Source organism: Nematolebias whitei, chromosome 13 (assembly GCF_014905685.2).
Source record: "Nematolebias whitei isolate Nwh7 chromosome 13, NemWhi1, whole genome shotgun sequence".
Classification (NCBI taxonomy): Eukaryota; Metazoa; Chordata; class Actinopteri; order Cyprinodontiformes; family Rivulidae; genus Nematolebias; species Nematolebias whitei.
The window spans coordinates 14,476,739-14,497,291 of NC_056510.1; the positions used below are offsets into that span (position 1 = coordinate 14,476,739).

Here is a 20,553-nt window from a genome sequence, read left to right on the forward strand (position 1 = left end):
AGCACTAATCCACAACAAGAATAGCCAGCATTAGCCCAGATAATCAGACAGGCTATTATTTCTAGACACCTTCAGCCTTAAAGGGATAGTTCCCTTGTTATTTATTTATTCAGTCATTCATTTATTTATTTCTGAATTCAGTTGTGTAATGTTCACAGTGGTTCTTGAACTGTGGTACAGGTACCACTTCTGGTACTTTGTTTAGACCTGGTTTTATTTTTATCCAGGTATAATCCCTATGTTCCTCTTATTACGTTTTTAAACGGGACTTGAAAACCGAGAGGGAGGGGGCCTGTCTGACAAGCAGAGGTAACTCGTTCCAAAGTCTTGGTCCTGCTACAAAGAAGGCCCTGTCACTTCTGCGCTTAAGACGAGTTCTTGGAACTGTGAGGAGCAACTGGTCCGCTGACCTCAGGGAACGTGGTGGGACATACGGCTGTAGCAAATAAGAGAGATGGGGTGTGAAACTGTTCAATGATTTGTAGAAAGTGAACTGGTAACCATTGCAGTGAGGCCAAAACTGGTGTAATGTGCTAATGTGCTAGGATAATCAAAAAGTACAAGTTAGGGAATGGATACAAAAGCATTTCCAAGTCCCTGAACATCCCCAACATTTCTGTTAAATCCATCATGAAGAAATGGAAGAAATACAGAACATGTGTAAATCTACTGAGAGCAGACCGCCCTCACAAACTGAGTGACCATGCAAGAAGGAAATTAGTGAGACAGGCCATCAAAATACCTGATAACTCAGAAGTTACAAGCTATTGACCATGACTGATTCATGACAAAGGCACAAAACACATTTCTATTTGGCATTTTAAGAACTATTTTTATGCACGCAAACTGTCAACTTTGATATGTATCGCACATTAAAAAACACACATGCACAAAGCGCCTGAGGGTTCATATAAAAATTTTTTTCAATTTGTCTGGTATTTATTGGCACAAAACGGGTTCACCCATTTTCTTAGAGAGCCTTTAAGAAAAGACTTTCTCAAAGACTAATGTTTCCCATTTGAATGAAAAGAGAATGTATTTGTAATATTTAATTTAAATGACCCAGTGCACCGGAACTATCAGGCCTAAGAGGGGCTGCAGAGGTCCGTTTGTTTGGCGCAGAGCGTGCGTGGTATTAATCCGAGTGAGGGAGGGGGAGGGAGGTCAGACCGGATGTTCGACTCGGCCGCCTTCACACAGGCTCGGAGCAAATATGGGGCTTTAACCGACAAACAATAGCGCTCGTTTAAATCCACTCACCTGGAGTAATTATTACGCTGCGTTTCATAAACCGGGTGAATTTACGTAACATTTAATGACAGATTCAATTTACGCTGTCTGAAAGAGCAGACGGCGGCGGAATTTCCGACTGAATCTAGTGACTGTGAAGTAAATCATCTCCAGGTAAGAGCATCGTTGCTGAACGCTAATGTCAGCAGGTTAGCATCCAAAGCATAGCTCCAGTTTCCTATCTACTCATTAAGTAGTCTATGTAGGGAAAGCTTGCAGTTCTTTGTAAACGAACAGTCTGACAAACCGACTCCTTTACTTTAAAATTTAAAACATCCCCTTTGCTTGTCAGGTTTTGCTAACTTAGCATGCTAACGTGTGTTAGCATCCTCTGCGGAGTTGCAGCAATTTCTAACTTGTGCTGCTGGCAGCTACACATTTGAATGATGGCAAGAGCTAGACAAATTTATATTTTTCCAAACTGTGCGTGGTGAATACATTTGTTCGCAAGTTTAAGATATATCCTTTATTTTGGTGTTGTGTTATGGTTGTGGTGCATTCATTAGTCGTGCATGTGGCAGAAGATTTGCAAACAAACCGGTAATATGACGACCAGAAATGGCACACAGTTGGGTAATAGTGGGAAAATTGTTGTATTTGTTAAAGATTGATCTGCATACAGTTAATATAATGTCGCAACAGGAGACTAACTGACTCACTGACAAGTTGCAGTATTGTTATACAAGTCTTTGTATAAACAACTTTTCCAGGAACATTTATATTAAAGATAAAATGTGGAACTCCAATAGTTCCTCATAGATCTTGTTAAGCCACTTGTTAGTTTTGTCTATGCATTTTACTCAGTCTGACCTAAAGTGATACTTCTGTGATGGTATGATCAAATAAAGCATAGCTTTTGAGATTTACTTCTTTTGCTTAAGGTGATGTGTGTAGTAAAAACACAGATGGGTGGTAATGCCCATGGAAGATGTTTTGAGAAGACACAAGTGTTAAAGCTCAGATTTGTTAAGCAAACTGCAGATCCCCAATATTTTTTCTTGTCTCACTTGGTTTTTATCTTCTTTCATGCAGCAGATTCACTCATCTTTCCACCTAAACGTGTGTAAGATTCTGCTTTTGTCTTGAGTCGATCATATTTGTTTACCTACATTTACTACAGCCAACTTAATGTAGGCCAGTCACGTGATTCAAGCTTTCCTGTGGTTTTCAGTAGTTATAGTCTAGTGCTTTTGTTTACATTGAGTGCACACCTGCATATCAATATATCTGGAAAACTACTGTAGCTGTTCATTAGTTGGAACTGTAATTTAAAATTAGCGGAACAAACTGGAAACATCAGAATGTTGTAACAAAAAAAAATCTGAGAAGTTTGTCAGCCAGAAGCTAAAAACAAGCTGAAACGAATCTATTTCTGCTGCATAGATTTCCCTTAAAAAGTTTTCAAGTTCAATCCTGTTTAATGAGCATAATAGTTTGACAGCCAACAAAGATTTTTTTTTTTAATCATTCACTTTTTAATTAAGTGAACGTGCACACAGATTTTAAGATGGAAGCACCTGCCTGAAAGTCTGTACCTGTTGAACCTGTTGGTTCAAAGTGCAGTCAAAGGTTCACACCTAGTAACTCTTATCTGCTAATGTAACGCAGCGCTGAATCAAGACTTTGGAACGGATGTAAGCTTTTATCTGTGAAAGGACGTCTTGAATAGTAATTAAAAACAGTTGCAGTAACATAGATGGTCTAATTCTCCTATTTCTCACTCCTGTGGAAATATGGTTTAGTGCAAAGTAACGTTAAGTATTCATACTCGAACAACCAACTGTGCCTTCATCATTAAATATGTGTCCTTTTTTATAATACGTTTTAAAATTCTCAGGTGTTTTAATGTTTTTGAGTAGCTTGTAAGATTCATTCAGGCTTTCAGCGTTTCTTTTCAAACCCTTTTATTTTAAAGCAATTTTGCGTTCTGTTGTATATAATTATTGCCTCGTTTCATCTTTTTTCAGAGTTAATTTTTTCTGTCTTTTTTCCGTTTGTTTTCATTGTTTTATATAGTAGTTGTTACATGTTATTTATTGTGAAATTCTGCAAAATTCAAACTGAAATTTTTGAATTTGAAGGGAAAAATATTTCTAAAAATAGACACATTAATTTCAAAGATCCTTAAATTATGGTTGTTTTTATTTCCAGTTTTCTCATGACTGATAGTTTGCTTTTGATTAAAACAATGAAACTTGGGTTTATTTCTAAAAGTGGAATTGAATATAGGCAAAACAGAAAGAAATACACTTTGTTATAATTTTTTTTTTTTAATCGCTCGCATTTCACTTTTCCGCGATAATTTTTCCCCAAGTGTGTGTTTGTGTGCACGTGTGTGTATGTGGTAGTTTATGTTGGGGAAATATCTTATAAACCACTGGACTAAATTTAATGAAACTTTCTAAAGTAATCCATTGATGTACTTGTACAACCAGTTAACATTTGATACCAACCCAGTTGAAGATAGCCCCACAGCTAATCAACTTACGCCAGCACAAAAATGGATATAACTTATTAAATTTGACAGATATTGAGTTAAAATTTGTTGTGGTAGTAGCTGAGAGTCATCAGGGCAGGGATGTAAATGTTGGATTATTTTCTTCAGCTGAGAACTTTTTTTTTTTTTAATCACGAACTACCGTAGGTCCAAAGGGTTTTGTTAATACAATGTATAGAGGTAATTTTTCATCCCCCATGATGCTGTTAATAACAACAAAGGTGGCAGATCAGTGACTTTTAACACTTTTGCATAATTTATTTCCACTTTTACCAGCACAGTTAAAGGCAAACGCAGAGATGGTTTTGGAAACCTGTTGATCATCCTCTTAGCTCATCGCTTCTTAACGATAGGCGTTATCAGCAGGTGGCAAAAGGCACAGTGAATCTGGAAAACCTGCGTTATGATTGGTTCCTTTACCAAAACATATGCCTTCTCTACCCTGGCTGGAGAAAACCGGTGCTTGTTCTTTGTTCGTGTTAATGAAATGTGACATAACCAGGGTGCACATAGCTTGCTAATCAGCACTAATCTGATCCACTGGATTAGAGGATGGGAATCCAAGGCCCTGCTTACTGTACATGTGTGCCTCCTTCCTTTCAGAAGTAAACCATCTTTCTAGTCTTTCTAGTGTTCCTTGTTGGCTTGTAATCAGTTTGTTGTATATTCTTAAATCAGAATGAATTATTTTTGGTAATTTTTATTTTTTTTTTGTCGCTGATGGACGAAGTTCTGGTGTGCTCATTAGCTCCTCCATCAGTTCCTGGGATCTGTATTCTGCTGTCATCATCATAATCTCAGTTTCTTCCTGCTGTGGGATTACCATGGCTGTGAAGCAAGCCCTGTGACCATCCAGAGCTCCGCCGGCTTCTATAGTTTCTCTTTGGCTTTGCATTTGTGGAAAAGCAGGAGCCAAAATGCTGAACCAGAGTGCCGTGGTGATCTTCACTGGCATTTGTGGGGCAATGGTGTTAATGGCCATGGCCTACTACGTCTACTGGTAAGTAAACTTTCAATACTGGGGTCGACTGTGCACACGTCTTGCGGGATTTTTTTAGGAACTGATGCGGTTTAGAATTTAAATTGGTGAAAGCCCAACTCTTTGTATTTCAAATGGACATGTCCCGATAATTAAGCTATTTCAAGAAGGTCGCAGCATATCTGGTGTCTGAAGGCCCATTTCAGCAGCCTTTCCATGTTGAAGGTCCGTCGGACTCTGTAGCGGTGGTGATTTCGCGGTGTAGCTGCCTTCAGGTGATGCAGAGCAGAAGCAGCTGTCCGGCCTTAAGCAGCTTTATTAACCCTGTCAGCATTCCTAATCTTTCCTCCAGGTGGGGCCTAACCCCCCTACTCAACTTCTTCTCGTTCTGATATATTTTTATCTAAACCACCTGTGCATGTTTTTCTCTTACTTCACGAGCACACTTGTAATTTTCAACGCCACATGGAAAGTTGATTTGCTTGTATAATAAAGCAAGATCAGTGTTAGATTCTCGTTAGTATGAGCGTTGTTTTTAAAAGTGTTTATACCCACCTGCTCTTCAAACTGATGTACAAACCCAAACGGATGAAATGTTGCTCCAGTTTGTAGGAAATTGTCTTGGCATCTGTTTCGGATTGTTTCAGTACAAATGTTTTCTGTCAGCAAAGAGGAAAATGGAGGTTTTGTTTTGTTTGAAGGCAAACCAGTAGCGCAACTGTGATCTGCAGATATTTACCCATTAGCCGTTTTTTGCTCGTGTTGTTAGTTGATAAGACGAGACGTCTGCAAGACCGAAGCTTCAAATGTGTGCTTGGGAAAATACTGCATTAAAAATTAGTTATTTTTCATCCTGACTTCCATTTTTCTAACTCCTAATTTCAGATTATTACACTCGGGTTTATACTAGGCAGTAAAATATGTAAACTTTTTGACATTTTATACCTTTTTAAGCTTTCTTAGACACTTGGGTGCATATTTGAACATTGCAAACCAGTCCTTCAAAATCTTGGTTTAGTTAATAAGAGGCCAAACTTGGCCTCAAATTATTCAAGTATTTCGGGGTTGACATCCTGATTTATTCCCTTCACTTGTGTAGTTTGGAGTCGTTTTGTGTGAAGGCACGAGCAGAGATAGGATCAGAGAAGAGTGTGTGGGGAGAAACGAGAGCAAAGTTCGTGATATATTTGGCAATGCCTCCGTCTGACACCCTGCAACAACAGCAACTTTTGGCCACGAGACTTGTCCACTTGCAGCTTATGATAAAACACTGTACAAGAAAGTTCATCCCTGAAAATAACACTTGGTATTTATTATATTTTGAACACTGTTCTCATCTTTTAAACCTGGATAGTGGTTATTTTATGCACTGCGGTGTGAAAAATAGTCCTTAAAATAACCGTTTCACAGCTTGATTGTCACTCCAGATCAATCAAAACGACTGAGAAGTGAGTCACGTTTATTTTTAGCTTGTTGGGTTTAGAGTGAAAGTTTGAAAAGGAAACGACTTTTAAAAGAGTAAGATCACACCAGCCAAACAAAAGGTAGGTTTCCTCATTAGAGGAATAGACTGTGATGTTGCCTGACCTCCAGGAGCTCGTGTGTTTGCTCTACTTTGGATTTGGGACTTTGTTACTCATTACACCTAAGAATAATAAAAGGCCTAGCGTTTCTTGAAGCTCTTGCGCAATCTGTTGTGGATCAGTCTCCACTACTATTACCACCATTTAAGTCTATATCTGTAAAACCTTATGAAGCCGTTGATGCAGTTTTTAAGAGCCGCTTTGCGTCAGGTTAATGAAACGGTAATCACTCGTCTGTTTCTGCAGGTTTCGTAAAATTTGCCTGTAGGTTCATGGTATATTTTGGAAACAAACACAAGAAGCACAAATCTCACATGGTCTGGTCTCTGCCTTGTTTAGTTATCCACAGATGAAACGAAGTGAAATGTAACTTTACCCTCCCAGTTACTCACCCACGTCAGAACAAAGGTCACACTGACAGAGCTGCGTGTTCAGCCTGACCAGTCCTCAGGATGATACTTGATACACCTGCAGCAGGACTTGAAGCCACACTGACACATTTTTATTACTCCAGGAGTTGAACTTCAGATTCCTCTACTTTATTCATGTGTGTGTGTGTGTGTGTGTGTGTGTGAGATCGATTACACTAAACAAGAAGTTGTGCGTCCCTACAACAATCTGATCTTGTAACAGTTTAAAGCTGCTTTTACTGCGAGACAGTGGAGGAAAGTTCAAGGTTTATTTTAATGTGTGCCTAAATATTTTAAACTGTGCTCTTGTTAAGGATGTGTTTATTGACTGGGTGAAATGTGCACTTTTTATTTTTTTCTGTAACCATCGATGGTGGCACAGTTGGTAGAGCCGTCGCCTCTCAGCGAAGGTTGATGGTTCAAATCCCGGCTGGAGACCTTTCTTGGGGGAGTTTGCATGTTCTTTCTGTGCATGCGAGGGTTTTTTTTTTCCACAAACTCCAGTTTTCCTCCCACAAACCAAAAACATGCACGTTAGGCTGATTGGTAAATTGTCCGTAGGTGTGAGTGAGTGAGTGAACGGTTGTTTGTGTCTGTGTCCCTGTGATGGACCTGTCCAGGGTGTACCCCCGCCTCTCGCACAATGACTGCTGATGGGCACCAGTGACCCAGAAAGGAAGAATTGGGTAAAGTAATGGATGAATGTAACCATTGTCTGTTATTTGTTCCTGGATAACTTGGCTAAAAACTCGTAACAGATGCTCAACGTTTGCATCTTTAAAATGCAAACAAACCTTGTTCTTCATTGTTTTCTGCTTTTATTCTGTCTGTTGTGGCACAGAATATCAGTACATTTGCATTGATAGATGTTGATGGATGTGTAGAATTCAGCAGCTTGGGATGTTCTCAGCCCATTAAATGGACGTTCTTTTCCCTCCTAGCGGTTTTAAAGTTTCGTTTGTATCGCTGAAAATATGCAGCGTCGCATGCGGTAAAACGGGAAGTTCAACTCCCGGTGCCAACAACCTCAAAATGTCGGTGGGAAAGGTGAAGCATCCACACCTGCCTCTACCCTCATTTGCCCCACTCTGGGCCCTTGAGCAAGACACTTAACCCCCATCATCTGCTCTACCGGACGCTCTAGATAGCAGCTCTCTGCTCCACACAGAGGGCTGTGGTAGCTCGGTGTCTGTGGTTGCGTCAGGAAGGGCATCCAGCGTAAAACCAGTTGCCAAGTCTTTGTGCGACTTAGTTCACTGTGGTGACCCCTGAAGAAGGAGCAGCCGAAAGAAAAGAAACTATAAAGTTCAGTAAATCTTGGACCGAACACAACTTAAGCTCTTTGAATTACCGTAATTATGATTAATTCAAAAGGGAATTCCCAAACCAAGCATTACATTTTAGAAAGGATTCACTTTTAATCCATTTACATGTTAAAAAAAAAAAAGAAAAAAAAAGAAATGCATGCGTGTACTTATATTTAGATTTTTTTTGTTGAATTTGAAGTATTTTGACACCCAGTCAACAGTCCTGGAGATCCAAAGGTTTCCTCAGCTCACAGATTAAAAATGTTCATCGGACGGACGTTGAAACGAGCTTAGCCTACACTTTAATGGGCTTTGGTGCAGATGTGGGAACAGTTCATTCAGGACTACTTGGTCTGTAGTCACCCTAATAGAGTTTGGGCATTTGACCTCAAATGTTTTTTTTTTTTGAACGGTAATCTAGTGACGTGGTGATTTATCAGTTGTGTGCACAAAAATCATAATTGTTTTATCATTTCTTTATTGGTCAACACTTTTGGGGCTTTGGTTATTGGTATATTTTAAACTTTTACATTTCAACAGCCTCTCTTCTCATTTTAAATGACTCTTATTGTTTGCATAAATCAGACCCATATTTCTTATTCAGCCAGAACTGCTCCTCAGTTCGTTGCAGAGCTCACAGCCATACTTGGATGTACATGTATTTAGTTCCTCTGATGGTTGAAAGTTGAACTCTTTGAAGCCCAAAGAACTTCTACTGGGATCCTAAAATATCTCGTTATGTGCCAGCTGTTTACTATTTACATGTTCAATATTATGTAAAAATGTTTCCTCCAATAAGCCAAAATAGTTCACATCCTTCTCCTTTTGGTTAAAAAAATTACTCTCCAGCGGTTCCCAACCCTGGTCCCTGAGGAACACCATCCTGCACGTTTCAGTTTCTCTGCTCCAACACACCTGATTCAATGATTTAATACTTCCTTAAGTTATGCAGAAGCTGATTAATCACCCATTCATTCAAATCAGGTGCATCAAAGCAGGGAAACAAGTAAAACAGGACGGTGTTCCTCAAGGACCAGGGTTGGGAACCACAGCGCTAATTAATCAGTCCAGCTTTTACCTATTATCAGCCAAAGTGACTAAAAGTTTTGGATAAAAAATACCAAATATTTCAGCATATTGGCACTATGCTGTCACATGTAATGTGTCCTCTGGTTGCTGTTTAACTCGATTTCTCCTCTGCTGCCCTTCACAGGACCGTGATATTGGCAGACGGACCGTGTAAACGCGGCCTGTAAAGGAGTTCCACCGTGGTAAGAACCACGTTTTGTCTTTTTTAAATGAATCGTATCCCTGAACCTAAATGCTACGCTAGCACCGTTTCATGGCCCATATTTCCCCTTCTCTGATTTGTGTTGTCGTGTCTGTTTCTGCTTCCTGCCAGCTTGGTCATCGTGTATAGAAAGAGAGGAGCCCACTCAGCCCTTCAGGCTCCTCAGCCATGGATCTCCTGGCCTACCTGAAGAGCCTGTTCATCCTGCAGCTGCTCATGGGCTTTGTGTTTGTGGTGAGCGGCCTCATCATTAACTTCATTCAGCTGTGCACCTGCATCATCTGGCCAATCAACAGGCAGCTCTACCGCAGAATCAACTGCCGGCTCTCCTACTCTCTCTGGAGTCGTGAGTAGATGTTGCTCTTATTATTGTGCTTTGACTCCATGAAACTCTACAGAGAAGGCTGCAGGATTCCATCAGCACTTGACCGAGTGAGACAGTGACACTGCATGCTTTGTAAATGTTGTTAAAAATAATGCAGTAAATAAATTCACATGTACAGTTCCAAGTATTTTTTGATGAGGAAAAAAGTTATATGCAAAATACAAACAAAAGCAGTACAAAAAGGTATAAAATATTAAATAATATTCTAATTAAATTAATTAAATAAACATCTTATTAGTTTTAGAAGTGGTTGAATGATATATTCACCAAGAGTGTTCAATAAATGAGCAACAGTTACTAAACCAAGCTAACATTTATTCTACATCTCTTTACCTCCACAGACAGTTCATATTTTTTAAATACAATATACCTTCATTTTTTAATACGATATTATGAATAACTTACTGTAAATCATGCATTAATTTGTACCCGTTGATCAAATCACCAGAAACGTTTCTACTTTTTAAAGTTAACCCTCATATTACTTGTAAATGAGTCCCCGAGGCTCAGTGGGATTAACCCGTTTAAATAAAGTTTGAATGAATGAAAATTTCGTATGATGTAATTTGGATACTAGCTTTTTTGCTTGTTTTGACAATTGTTTCTCTCTCTCCCTCTAAATAAGGTGATCAGACCAGAACACAATATTCAAGATGAAATCCTACATAACTTGCACATGTATTTGAATAATACTTTTTGTCCAGTAAAAGTAAAATATTGTTTGATCAATCCTGAACCAAATTTTGCCTTAACAATATGCTTGGTCACTGATTGTCAGTAACTAATATACACAAATATTTCTCTTTGCTCATTCACTCTAGTACAATTCTATTGAAATAATAATTATATTAAGGGTTTATTTTTCCTGAATGCACGTTTTACATTTGGCTTTTTAAAAACCTACTAGCTGCTCATTGACCATGATAATAAATTATCAGTGTCATCTTTAATTCCTTGATAATCAACCGAAGACAAAATTTGGTGGTACAATTTGTTGTCATTGGCAGTATTTTATATTCAGTAAATATTACACTGGGTGAGTCAATAAAAAGTAAAAAAATAAAGAAGATCAAGAATAGAGCCCTGAGGTACTTTTATCATTTAACCGTCAAGACTATGTACTATTGATGCTTGCTATTTGTTTTCTATGTCAAAATCATTTTTTAATCAAGAGAAAATAAAATAATCTAGTATGGACTCCAAATAGTTTTTTTTTTAAGTTACTAGAATATAAAGGCAACATTTTCCTTCCGATGTTAAAAATATTGATAGAAGAGTTGTCGCTCTTTTCCTCATCCTCGGGTTGGGTTTTTGTTTCTGTGCAGAGCTGGTGATGATGCTGGAGTGGTGGTCAGGAACAGAATGCACTCTGTACACTGACCAGGCTACGGTGGACAAGTTCGGCAAGGAGCACGCCATCATCATCCTCAACCACAACTTTGAAATCGACTTCCTGTGTGGCTGGACCATGTGTGAAAGATACGGCGTCTTAGGGGTCAGTTAAAGCACCGAACTGTGCCTGGAGTCCTTGTAATGTTTGTTTTTATACATTTTCTGTTCTGATGTACACGTCGTCTTCTAGAGTTCAAAAGTGCTGGCCAAGCATGAGCTGCTGAAGGTTCCTCTGATCGGCTGGACCTGGTACTTTCTGGAAATTGTTTTCTGCAAACGAAAGTGGGAGGAGGACCGAAATACGGTGTTCGCTGGGCTGGAAAGGCTCAAAGACTATCCTGAATATATGTGGGTAAGCACCGTCGGACTGCTCATCCTCCTTAGATCCACAAATACCACCCAAAGTTGTGACTTCTTTTATATTTACTATTTTTATTTGTTCTCAACTATTATCTGAACTAGACCTGCTACCGTTTGTTAGCTTGAGGATGCATTCATTTGTCTTCTATCTTGATTTTTGTATCATGGAAGCAAAAAGACAAACCAACTCTTCCAGTTTTAAAAATGCGCCCAAATTTTAGCACAGCGGTTCATCGAGTGTAATTTTAAGCAAAGTGTTTGTGACAAGAGAAGAGCGGTCATCCTAAGCCTGTGCTTTCAATTCCTGATGTGTGTGTAAACCCAGCTTTTGTCTTTGCACAGTTTCTGCTGTACTGCGAGGGAACCCGATTCACAGAGAAAAAGCACCAAATCAGCATGCAGGTTGCAGAGAGTAAAGGCCTGCCCGTGCTCAAGTATCACCTTCTGCCGCGAACCAAAGGCTTCACCACCACGCTGCAGTGTCTGAAGGGCACAGGTGCAGAACAGAAGCACACAAACGCAACGTTCTTTGTACTGAACGCTTGTTTCAATTTGTTCTCAACAGATTGTGCTGTATTTTACAGTTACTGCTGTGTATGATGTGACTCTGAACTTCAAAGACAAGCAAACGCCCACTCTTCTGAGCATCGTCAATGGCAAGAAGTACAAAGCCGACATGCGCATTCAGTGAGTCAAACTTATGTTCTCACTTTTGATTTATCAATGTTCCTAAATAAAGTCTGGAGTTTACTTTGTGTTTTCATAGTCAAAATGAATGAAAACATTGTTTCCACACATTATTTATTTTCTAAGAATACAAATTAGATATATTTTGAAATGTATAGCTTCCTATTTATTATATATACAATATATTGTGCGCAAAAGTATTTTCAGCTCTATTTTTGCTATATTTTGCTTCCAAAATCTGTAACTTTGGACGAAAAATATAAACTGAGTCCTAGTAGTCTTATTGTAGATACCATGTGAGACTGACGAAGCTAAAATATGTGCTGTTTAAATGTAAATAATTTTCCATATGTTGAATTCTTTGTGCACCTGGTGAGCTACAAGCTATCTAAAGAATACACTGCATTCATTTTATTTTACTCTGAATCGGAACAAAGTTTGACCAAATGAACCTTGGGTTGTACTGAAAACCACTTAAACTGTGTAATTAAGACCATAAGGTCCTTCATAAACAGGCTTTCTGTGTACAGTCTACCATACGTATACATAAATATCTGTACATACAAAAAAGACCCAACATTTGATGATAAAATCTGCATTTTAAAAACTGGTAACATGAAGGAATCTTGAATCTTTGCTATAAGACAGCAAATGATGACAATATCTTTTAACTGTCTGATTTAATTTAGACCTTTATCAGTCTGAGAGAAGGCAGCTGGCTGAAGTCCAGTATTTTAATGGGTTCAGAATAATAGCTGTAATATTTAATCTACAGCAAGCTGGTTAGAAAACAAACGACTGGAGACGACTATTTTGAAACTGCTAGCAAAGCACCTTGTTAGAGCTGACTCTTATAAATGTTGATTTTTTAATAAAAAAAATTTATATTTAATTTTATTTAAAGGTTCGATAGAAAGTGAGCAGCCAATTACATTTAGGTATTTAAAACAATCAGCTGGTCACCTAGGCCCTCTATTGGTTAGAAGTCGTCATTACAGGCCACTTTCACAGTATTTGTGCATCTTGTCATGATGATCATTTTATTTCTTATTGTCTGTGAAGTTGTTAATCAGCTTTGAAAGAAAACTTTAAATTGAGCAGCTGTTATTATAGCATTATATACACTCTAATAATAGAAATTTAAAGCTGTATTTCTATGTTTCTTTGTTTATTGTTACAGTAAATTTAACTCTTGAAAGAAGGAAGCACGATTTCTGTGTCACACTTATTAAAGTTTAATTTTTATAACCATAATTACAACTAGAAATGACTTTTTTTTTATTCTTGTGATTTCTTTGCTTCTCGCATGTCTAACCATAGCTCGGCACTCGCTCGTGTGTCCGCGGCGTTGTTTGGATGTTGAAGCCCAGTTCTGTGTGCAGTCTCATAATTTTAAACTCTCATCTCACCCAGGCGGTTTTCTGTGGAGGATATACCAGAAGATGAGCAGGAGTGTGCCAGCTGGCTGCACAAGCTCTATCAGGAGAAGGTAATGGATTTTTATCACCAAATGGATCATTTAGTTTTTTTAGTTTGTTCTTTTTTGTGTTTGTGCACAATCATCCCTTCTTTTTGTAGCTCATTTCAGTATGCATTCAGTAATGCATACTGAAACGTGACCAAACCTAAACATGAGGAGGATAAATCAGATTATTTTTACTTCTGTGTCTCGCAGGATGCCTTACAGGAACAGTACAACAAGGAGGGCAAGTTCCCCGGGCCCACCATTATCCCGCGTCGCCGTCCATGGACGCTGCTCAACTTCCTGTTTTGGGCCGCCCTTCTGTTATCACCCCTCATCAACTTTGCTTGTGGCGTGGTCGTCAGCGGCTCCCCTCTCCTCATCATCGGTTTTATCCTCTTTCTCATCATTGGTAGCGTAAACTCACTTTTCAGAATAAAAGTTAATGAAGCTCAGTATTTGTATTGATGTCTTCATTCATCGTCTTATTTTCTTTCTCCCCAGCCTCCGTTGCTATCCGCCGTCTCATCGGGGTCACAGAGGTGAAGAAAACGGGCTCCAGTTACGGAAACCAAGAGGCCAAGAAACAAAACTAAACTGTATGACCCCTCCCCCCCCTCCTGTGTTCGGCTGTTTCTGTACAGCCACCCCGCGGTGTCTGATCCCCCCTTTACCACTCCACTCCATTCTCCTCCTACCGTCAGCTCCGTTGGTAGGCCAGGGAGGAGACCCACCTGTGAAAACATAATCGACACCGGAGTCAAAAATCCTAAAAGTAATGAGAGGAAAACGAGTCGTCGTCTTCTGGTGTTTTACAGAATATGAAGGGGGAGACGCAGTGCTGCAATCTGTGAATCTTTCGTAATTCATCCAGCTCCCATTCAAGTTCTGTTCAATTCCAGTAGCACACAAGATTAAGCTCCCAACACGCCTGAGGTCACACGGATCAACATTCGGTTCATATTTTAAGCTGCACGTCCCACTTCCTGTCATCCATCGACTAATGGGAAGAGGTGTCTTGTTGATTCTTTGAGCTTACAGCAAACCTTCTAGTTCATATTTAATTATTTTTGATAACTGCAGCTCGAGGCCAGAGTTTCCAAATTTTCAGCATGTCGGATGGTTTTAGTTTTTCTCACCAACTTGTATTAAAAATTGGTGCCTTGAGCCCCAGACTGCATTTCTCTAATCGGGTCACTTCACCTAAATCAAGCAAAATTGACTTCTTTTTTTCTGCCGAAGGATTAGCATTGAGTCAACGATTCTCAGTGGTACTGAAGTCTATTTCAGGAATGTTCAAAGTAGAACACAAATATGATGAACTGAATCACTCTCATCGTATCAGCTGAAGTTTGAACAAATATACAAATGCAGATCAATTTCTTGGTTGCCTTCCACAATAATAAAAAAATACAACTGGTGGGACTGGAGCCAAAACACTCTTTTTCTACCATCCACACAATCCGTGTAATTAACATGGGGTGGCATTTCCTCTTGCGCCCATGTCCTGGGAGGTTGGCTACAGTCCAATGACTATACTGTGTACGTTTTATTAATTAAATAAATAAATGTGTGCACTCTAACACATCTGATAAGGTTAAGTCAGGTCCTCTGGACAGATTCTTCTTTATGTAACATTTGGAGCAGGACAAGGCTACTCACTGTATTCTGTACCACAGACTGTACCTGGGTGGGGGGCACACCTAGTCTGTATGGTGTACCCAAAATTCACAAACAAGGTGTACCTTTAAGACCAATCGTTAGCATGATTAACTCGGTCACTTACAATGTTTCCAAATATCTAACGTCTGTACTCATCCCTTTAGTTGGCAGCTCAGAACATCACATGCAGAACACCATGGACTTTGTGGATAAGGTGAGGGATGTCATCATGGAGACTGATGAAACAATGGTCTCTACTTCCTGTTGATGATGCAGTAGAGGTGGTCAGTTTAAGATTAAAATCAGACACCACTCTGAGCAGCAGGACCACGCTTTCCACAGAACAACTGTGTCAACTCTTGAAACTGTGCCTGCAGTCAACCTACTTCACATATGGGGAGCAATATTATAGGCAGAAACATGGGTGTGCTATGGGGTCTCCAGTTTCGCTATTGTTGCCAACCTGTACATGGAGGAGGTAGAAAAGAGAGCCTTGACGTCCTTTTCAGGGACACCACCGTCATTGGTTCAGGTATGTTGATGACACCTGGATTAAAATTAAATCTCAGGAAGTCCAACATTTTACTGACCACATCAACTCTGTGGATAAATATATAAAGTTCATACAAGAGAAGATGTAAAATAAAGCATGTTGGCTTTTTTGGACTGTGAGGTCTCAGTCTCTGATAGAGGACATTTGCAAACTGAGGTGTTCCACAAACCCACCCACACAGACCAGTATTTGCAGTTTGACTCCCATCACCCTTTGGAGCACAAGTTAGGAGTCATCAGGACTCTGTACCACAGAGCAGACAGCGTCCTCACTAGCTCAGGAGCCAGGCAGAAGGAGAAATCCCACACAAGACAGGCTCTAGAGCAATGTGGATATCCTAACTAGGTCTTCCTGAAAGCAGAGAAGAAACCCAAACAGGACTCCAGTCAGCCAACAGGTGAAAAGGAGGAACCCAGACCAGTGGTCATTCCATATGTTGAGGGAGTATCAGAGAAACTGAGACATTTATTTTCTAAACATAACGTCCCAGTGGCTTTTAAACCCCAAAATACATTACGGCAAAGACTGGTTCATCCCAAAGATCCAGTCCCCCGGCACAAACAGAGTAATATTGTGTATGCTGTTCAGTGTCAGGAGGGTGATCAGTCTTACATCGGGGAAACAAAACAGCCACTGGCCAAAAGGATGGCCCAGCACAGAAGATCAACATCATCAGGCCAGGACTCTGCGGTCTACACTCATCTCCAGGCCAGAGGTCACTTGTTCAGGGATGAAGATGTGCACATCCTGGATAGAGTGGAACAATGGTTTGAGGGGGAGGGGGCGTAAAGGAGGCCATCTTTGTGAAGAGAACCCTCCATCGGTCTGCTAGTATCACTCAGCTCCCTGTGAATAGCAAGCAGCCATCAGAGCACTAATGATCAATTGTTAGGCTGATGGTCCTTTTACAGTGAACAGTGCCCTGAGACGACTTCTGTTGTGACTTGGTGCTTTATAAATAAAATAAACTGAACTGAACTAGTTCTGGATGTTGCCAACAAGCTGGCTGATCCACTATGAGAAGGTGCTGCTTATTAGACGTGAGTTTGTTGCAGCATCTCGGACTGAAGAAGTCTTGGATAAAAAGATGAAACATTTCAACAAGAAGAATCCATCCAGAGGATCTGACTCAGTCTTGTTAGATTTATCTACCTGGATTACTGAGCATAACATACTAAAGACATACAGATATACATTAAACATTTGCTTTTAACGGAATCACTTTTTCTCCATAAATTAAGCGTTTCAGTGAGCTGGAAGGGAACCAACAAACTCATCTGTGTCTCTGGTAAAGGGAAGAAGTTAGGTAGAGAAATACTTTGGTTTCAGTCTTGATTTTGGTGTTCTGACCTCCCAACATCTCTGTCCTGACAGGCTGGAGTCTTGAACCACAGCAAGGGCTCTGAATGTGAAAACAGTCCTTATCGAGGAAACGCCACCTGTTCCAGCTCTTTGTACCCACGGCACTAAAACACGACGCTCCATTTTGCTAAACCGCTTCACACGTTTGGGAGTGTGTTGAACTTCTAACCAGACATCTTAAATGTAATCCTGAGCAGGAGTCCAGTTCCTGAAGCGTTCCAACCCAACCCTGACACATGACCGTCCTGCTGCCCTCACGGCTGCAGCCGTTCCAGGAAATCCCGTCACCACCTGTCTTCATGCAACCTCACAGCTGTTAACGTAGACTGTAGGAAGATTTTTAACCTTCGCCTTAAATCAAGCCTGCTCAGGCAAGGGATTGCTTATTTACCTCCCCTTTTAAAAAAAGAAGGAAAAAAGGTTATTTCTGTTGTTCACCCTCTTCCTCCTATAAAACATTGCATGGTTGGAGTAAAACATTCAACATGGGGAAGAGTGGAAAAAAAAAAAAATCTCCACAGTTTTATAAGATTCGCTTTTTGTTGGAACCACTTGACAATATTCAGGTGGATTCTTAGTAAGTTCTGTTTAATAAACTCCAGTTTAAATCTTTAAATGGGATTTAAGGGAAACTTTTTCATCCATAGGAACCTTTTGATCTTGATAAATCAAACCTGCTCATTCTGTTTTGGTTCTGATAACCACTTTAAATATTTCACTTGGTTTCTAGCAATGTTTGGATTTAATGTAATTCAAATGAAAACTTTTTTTTGTTTGTTTTGTTAAATATCGAAAAGTAAAACTGTAATTGGATTAGAGGCAGCTTTAAATATCTAAAGTAGGTCTATAGGAAAATGTTGATTGTGTTCATCTTAACAGTTTGGACTGATCAAAGTGGGTTTCTTAGAACATCTTCATTTTGTTTAATTAAAAAAAAACAATTTAAATCCGTGAAACTGCTTTTTGAATGGTTTTGTCTTCTGTATTCAAAAATTTAATATTTAAACGTGAATTATAGGAAATTATTTTGTTTAATTAAAAAAAAAAAACATTTGAAGTTGATTGGTTGAGGCATTTTATTTTTATTTTTTTTGTTAAAAGTGTTTTTGTGGTTTTCTACACACACACGCCCAACTGTTAGTGGTGTGACCGTCTCAGTTTCTTGCTCTTTTTAAGCGTTTACTGATCCAGAATCCAGGAAGTAGTGGTTCAAAACGTGGCAGGGATGTTGTCAGCGCCACATCACATCCTGGGGTCATTTCTCTTCTACAGTAACATGTTGTGTAATTTCTTTTCTCATAGCCGCCACGTATCAGACAGATTTCCTGCAAGCCTTAATTAGTGCTAATTGTGTAAATGTAGAAGATTCTGTGGAGAGAGGTTGAAAAATGGAAAAGGAAAGGCGGGTTGGGAAAGTGTATGAAGAATTGTTTAGTTTATTTTTGCACAAAATTAGTTTATGGTTTCTGTGTTTAAAAATAAAAAAACTAGGAACTTTTCCTGCTGCTGTCTGTAAAATCTAAACCGGAGTGGAAATAACCAAGTTCGTCCTGTCGTTGTGTAAAAACTGATGTTCCACAGCTGTGCAGGCTGCTGAAAACTTCAAATTAAAAGTTGTTTTACACTGGACGTTTTCATTATTACAATTCAAATTTTGACTTTTTTTTTATTTATTTTTTTGGATCCCACTGAAGTGAAGCCGTAATTCAAGGTTTAAAACCTCAGATAATCCCGTTAGTGCCACGGATTGCATCAGCTTTTGTTTTTCTACGGCTATTTTTACGTCTTTCTTCAGTTTCAAACACTTGAGAATATTAAAGGATTTAATCACAAAGCAGCTCCCGCTCTTTGGCCTTATTTGGGTTTGTGTGAGTTTTTCTGCTTTAAGGACTGCAGCTCGGCCAGATGTTTGTCTCACACCGACGTCACCATTTGTCACAAATCATCCACAAATTTCAGCTGAGGTTCAAATAAAGCCACGCCAGCATGACTTCATGTTGGAAGTATACATTCAAAACGTAAACCAACACTCGCTTGTAGATTTAGATGTCAGCTGCTTTTTTGAAGGACACGTTTAGCAGTTTTTATACCTTTTCCACAATAATTTGTAAATATCCAATATCAGAGGATGAATGTACAAACTGATTAATAAATGTAAATCAGAATGCTTGTAGAAACAATCTAGATGTTTTTGTTGTTGTTCATTATCTCACCAAACATGGAGCTGTAACTCCTTCAAGGTCTCTTCTTTTTGAAACTACGAACAGAATCGGATTCTGCTCATGGAGCGTTATTTTTTTATTTTTTCAGACGTTTTGCATGATGAGCATTTCTACACAATGACTGGAGTAAAACCTGACTCTTGTTCTTTAACGGACTGAATCCTAATAAATCTAAAAGGCTTTCTGGGATTGTTAGTCTTCCCTCTCCTGACGCATGCTCAATAATCCAGGTAGAAAAATGTAAAGGTTAAATTAGGTCATCATTCTTCCAGATGACCTGACTTAACCCTGTTAGAGTTTTGCCTTTGTTACATTTAATTGTTTTAATATTTTAATGTGTTTTCCTGTGGATTTTTTTGGGTAATGTCAAAATAATTATTTTAAATGGCTTTTACTGGACTAATCTCTCAAAGGATTGCTGCACGTGATGTTAGAGATTTTATTTTTTCTAGCTCAGTGGGCTCGGTCAACGTTAGAATAGCGTGTTGTTTCTGAAAGAAATGCGCTCAGATAGATTAAAACAATTTATTAGAGTTAACATTTCAAAATTTTTACGTGTGCTAAATTGCTTAATCCGATGGGATTTATGACCAAAAGTCAATTTAGCATCAAATCTCACTTGAAAATACATGCCCTGTTCTTTAGTTAGTGTATTAACTACCAGGCTATTGCTATTGTTCATTTTGATGTGATTTTTTTCAAGGTAACCAAGTAGTTTTATCTTGTTATATTGGGAACATGAAGCTTGTTGACCTAAGATAACGTAAAAAAAACAAACAAACTGATAAGCCTTTTTAAAAGACGTTCCTATAATCTTATAGACAGAAGGAAGTTGTCTCATCCGTGGGATTTACTTCTTGATATTTCTTTTAAAATGTTAAAAATGAACGAGCTACGTCTTCCTGTTTCTCTTTTTTTTTTTCTCCTTGTATCGTTTTGGTGTCAGAGGTGGGATTCCTTGTGTGGTTCTACCTGAGCAGATGGAAATTTTTATTTCAATAAATAAATAAAACTCCCTTCAACATAAAAGTCTCTCAGCAGATAGGAGAGTGAAGCCACAGCTGGACTCCTGACCCCGCAGGGCAGAAAGCTGTAAGGTGAGATGAGCAAA

At 39.1% G+C, this 20,553-nt stretch overlaps 1 protein-coding gene across 4 annotated transcripts; it reads left to right on the forward strand.

The window, feature by feature from the left end:
- Window positions 1-1,185: 1,185 nt before the first annotated feature.
- Window positions 1,186-18,758, forward strand: agpat3 (1-acylglycerol-3-phosphate O-acyltransferase 3). 4 transcript variants are annotated; one of them, XM_037686879.1, is made up of 11 exons: window positions 1,186-1,404; window positions 9,280-9,337; window positions 9,469-9,703; window positions 11,068-11,237; window positions 11,325-11,486; window positions 11,837-11,990; window positions 12,079-12,181; window positions 13,595-13,670; window positions 13,857-14,055; window positions 14,148-14,242; window positions 17,233-18,758. In XM_037686879.1, the coding sequence occupies exons 3-10, from the start codon at window positions 9,526-9,528 to the stop codon at window positions 14,237-14,239; spliced, it is 1,134 nt and encodes a 377-aa protein (XP_037542807.1). In that variant the 5' UTR covers window positions 1,186-1,404; window positions 9,280-9,337; window positions 9,469-9,525; the 3' UTR covers window positions 14,240-14,242; window positions 17,233-18,758. The 4 variants fall into 4 exon arrangements, with proteins under 4 accessions (XP_037542807.1, XP_037542806.1, XP_037542808.1 ...); XM_037686878.1 differs by lacking the exon at window positions 17,233-18,758 and having other exon boundaries at window positions 14,148-15,069; XM_037686880.1 differs by lacking the exon at window positions 17,233-18,758 and having other exon boundaries at window positions 1,397-1,439; window positions 14,148-15,069.
- The last annotated feature ends 1,795 nt before the right edge of the window (window positions 18,759-20,553 follow it).

Coding starts and splice junctions, on each gene's coding strand:
- agpat3 (XM_037686879.1), top strand. CDS start 9,526: ATGGATCTCCTGGCCTACCTGAAGAGCCTGTTCATCCTGCAGCTGCTC. Junction 11,238..11,324: donor AAAGATACGGCGTCTTAGGG/GTCAGTTAAAGC, acceptor GTCGTCTTCTAG/AGTTCAAAAGTGCTGGCCAA. Junction 12,182..13,594: donor AAAGCCGACATGCGCATTCA/GTGAGTCAAACT, acceptor CATCTCACCCAG/GCGGTTTTCTGTGGAGGATA.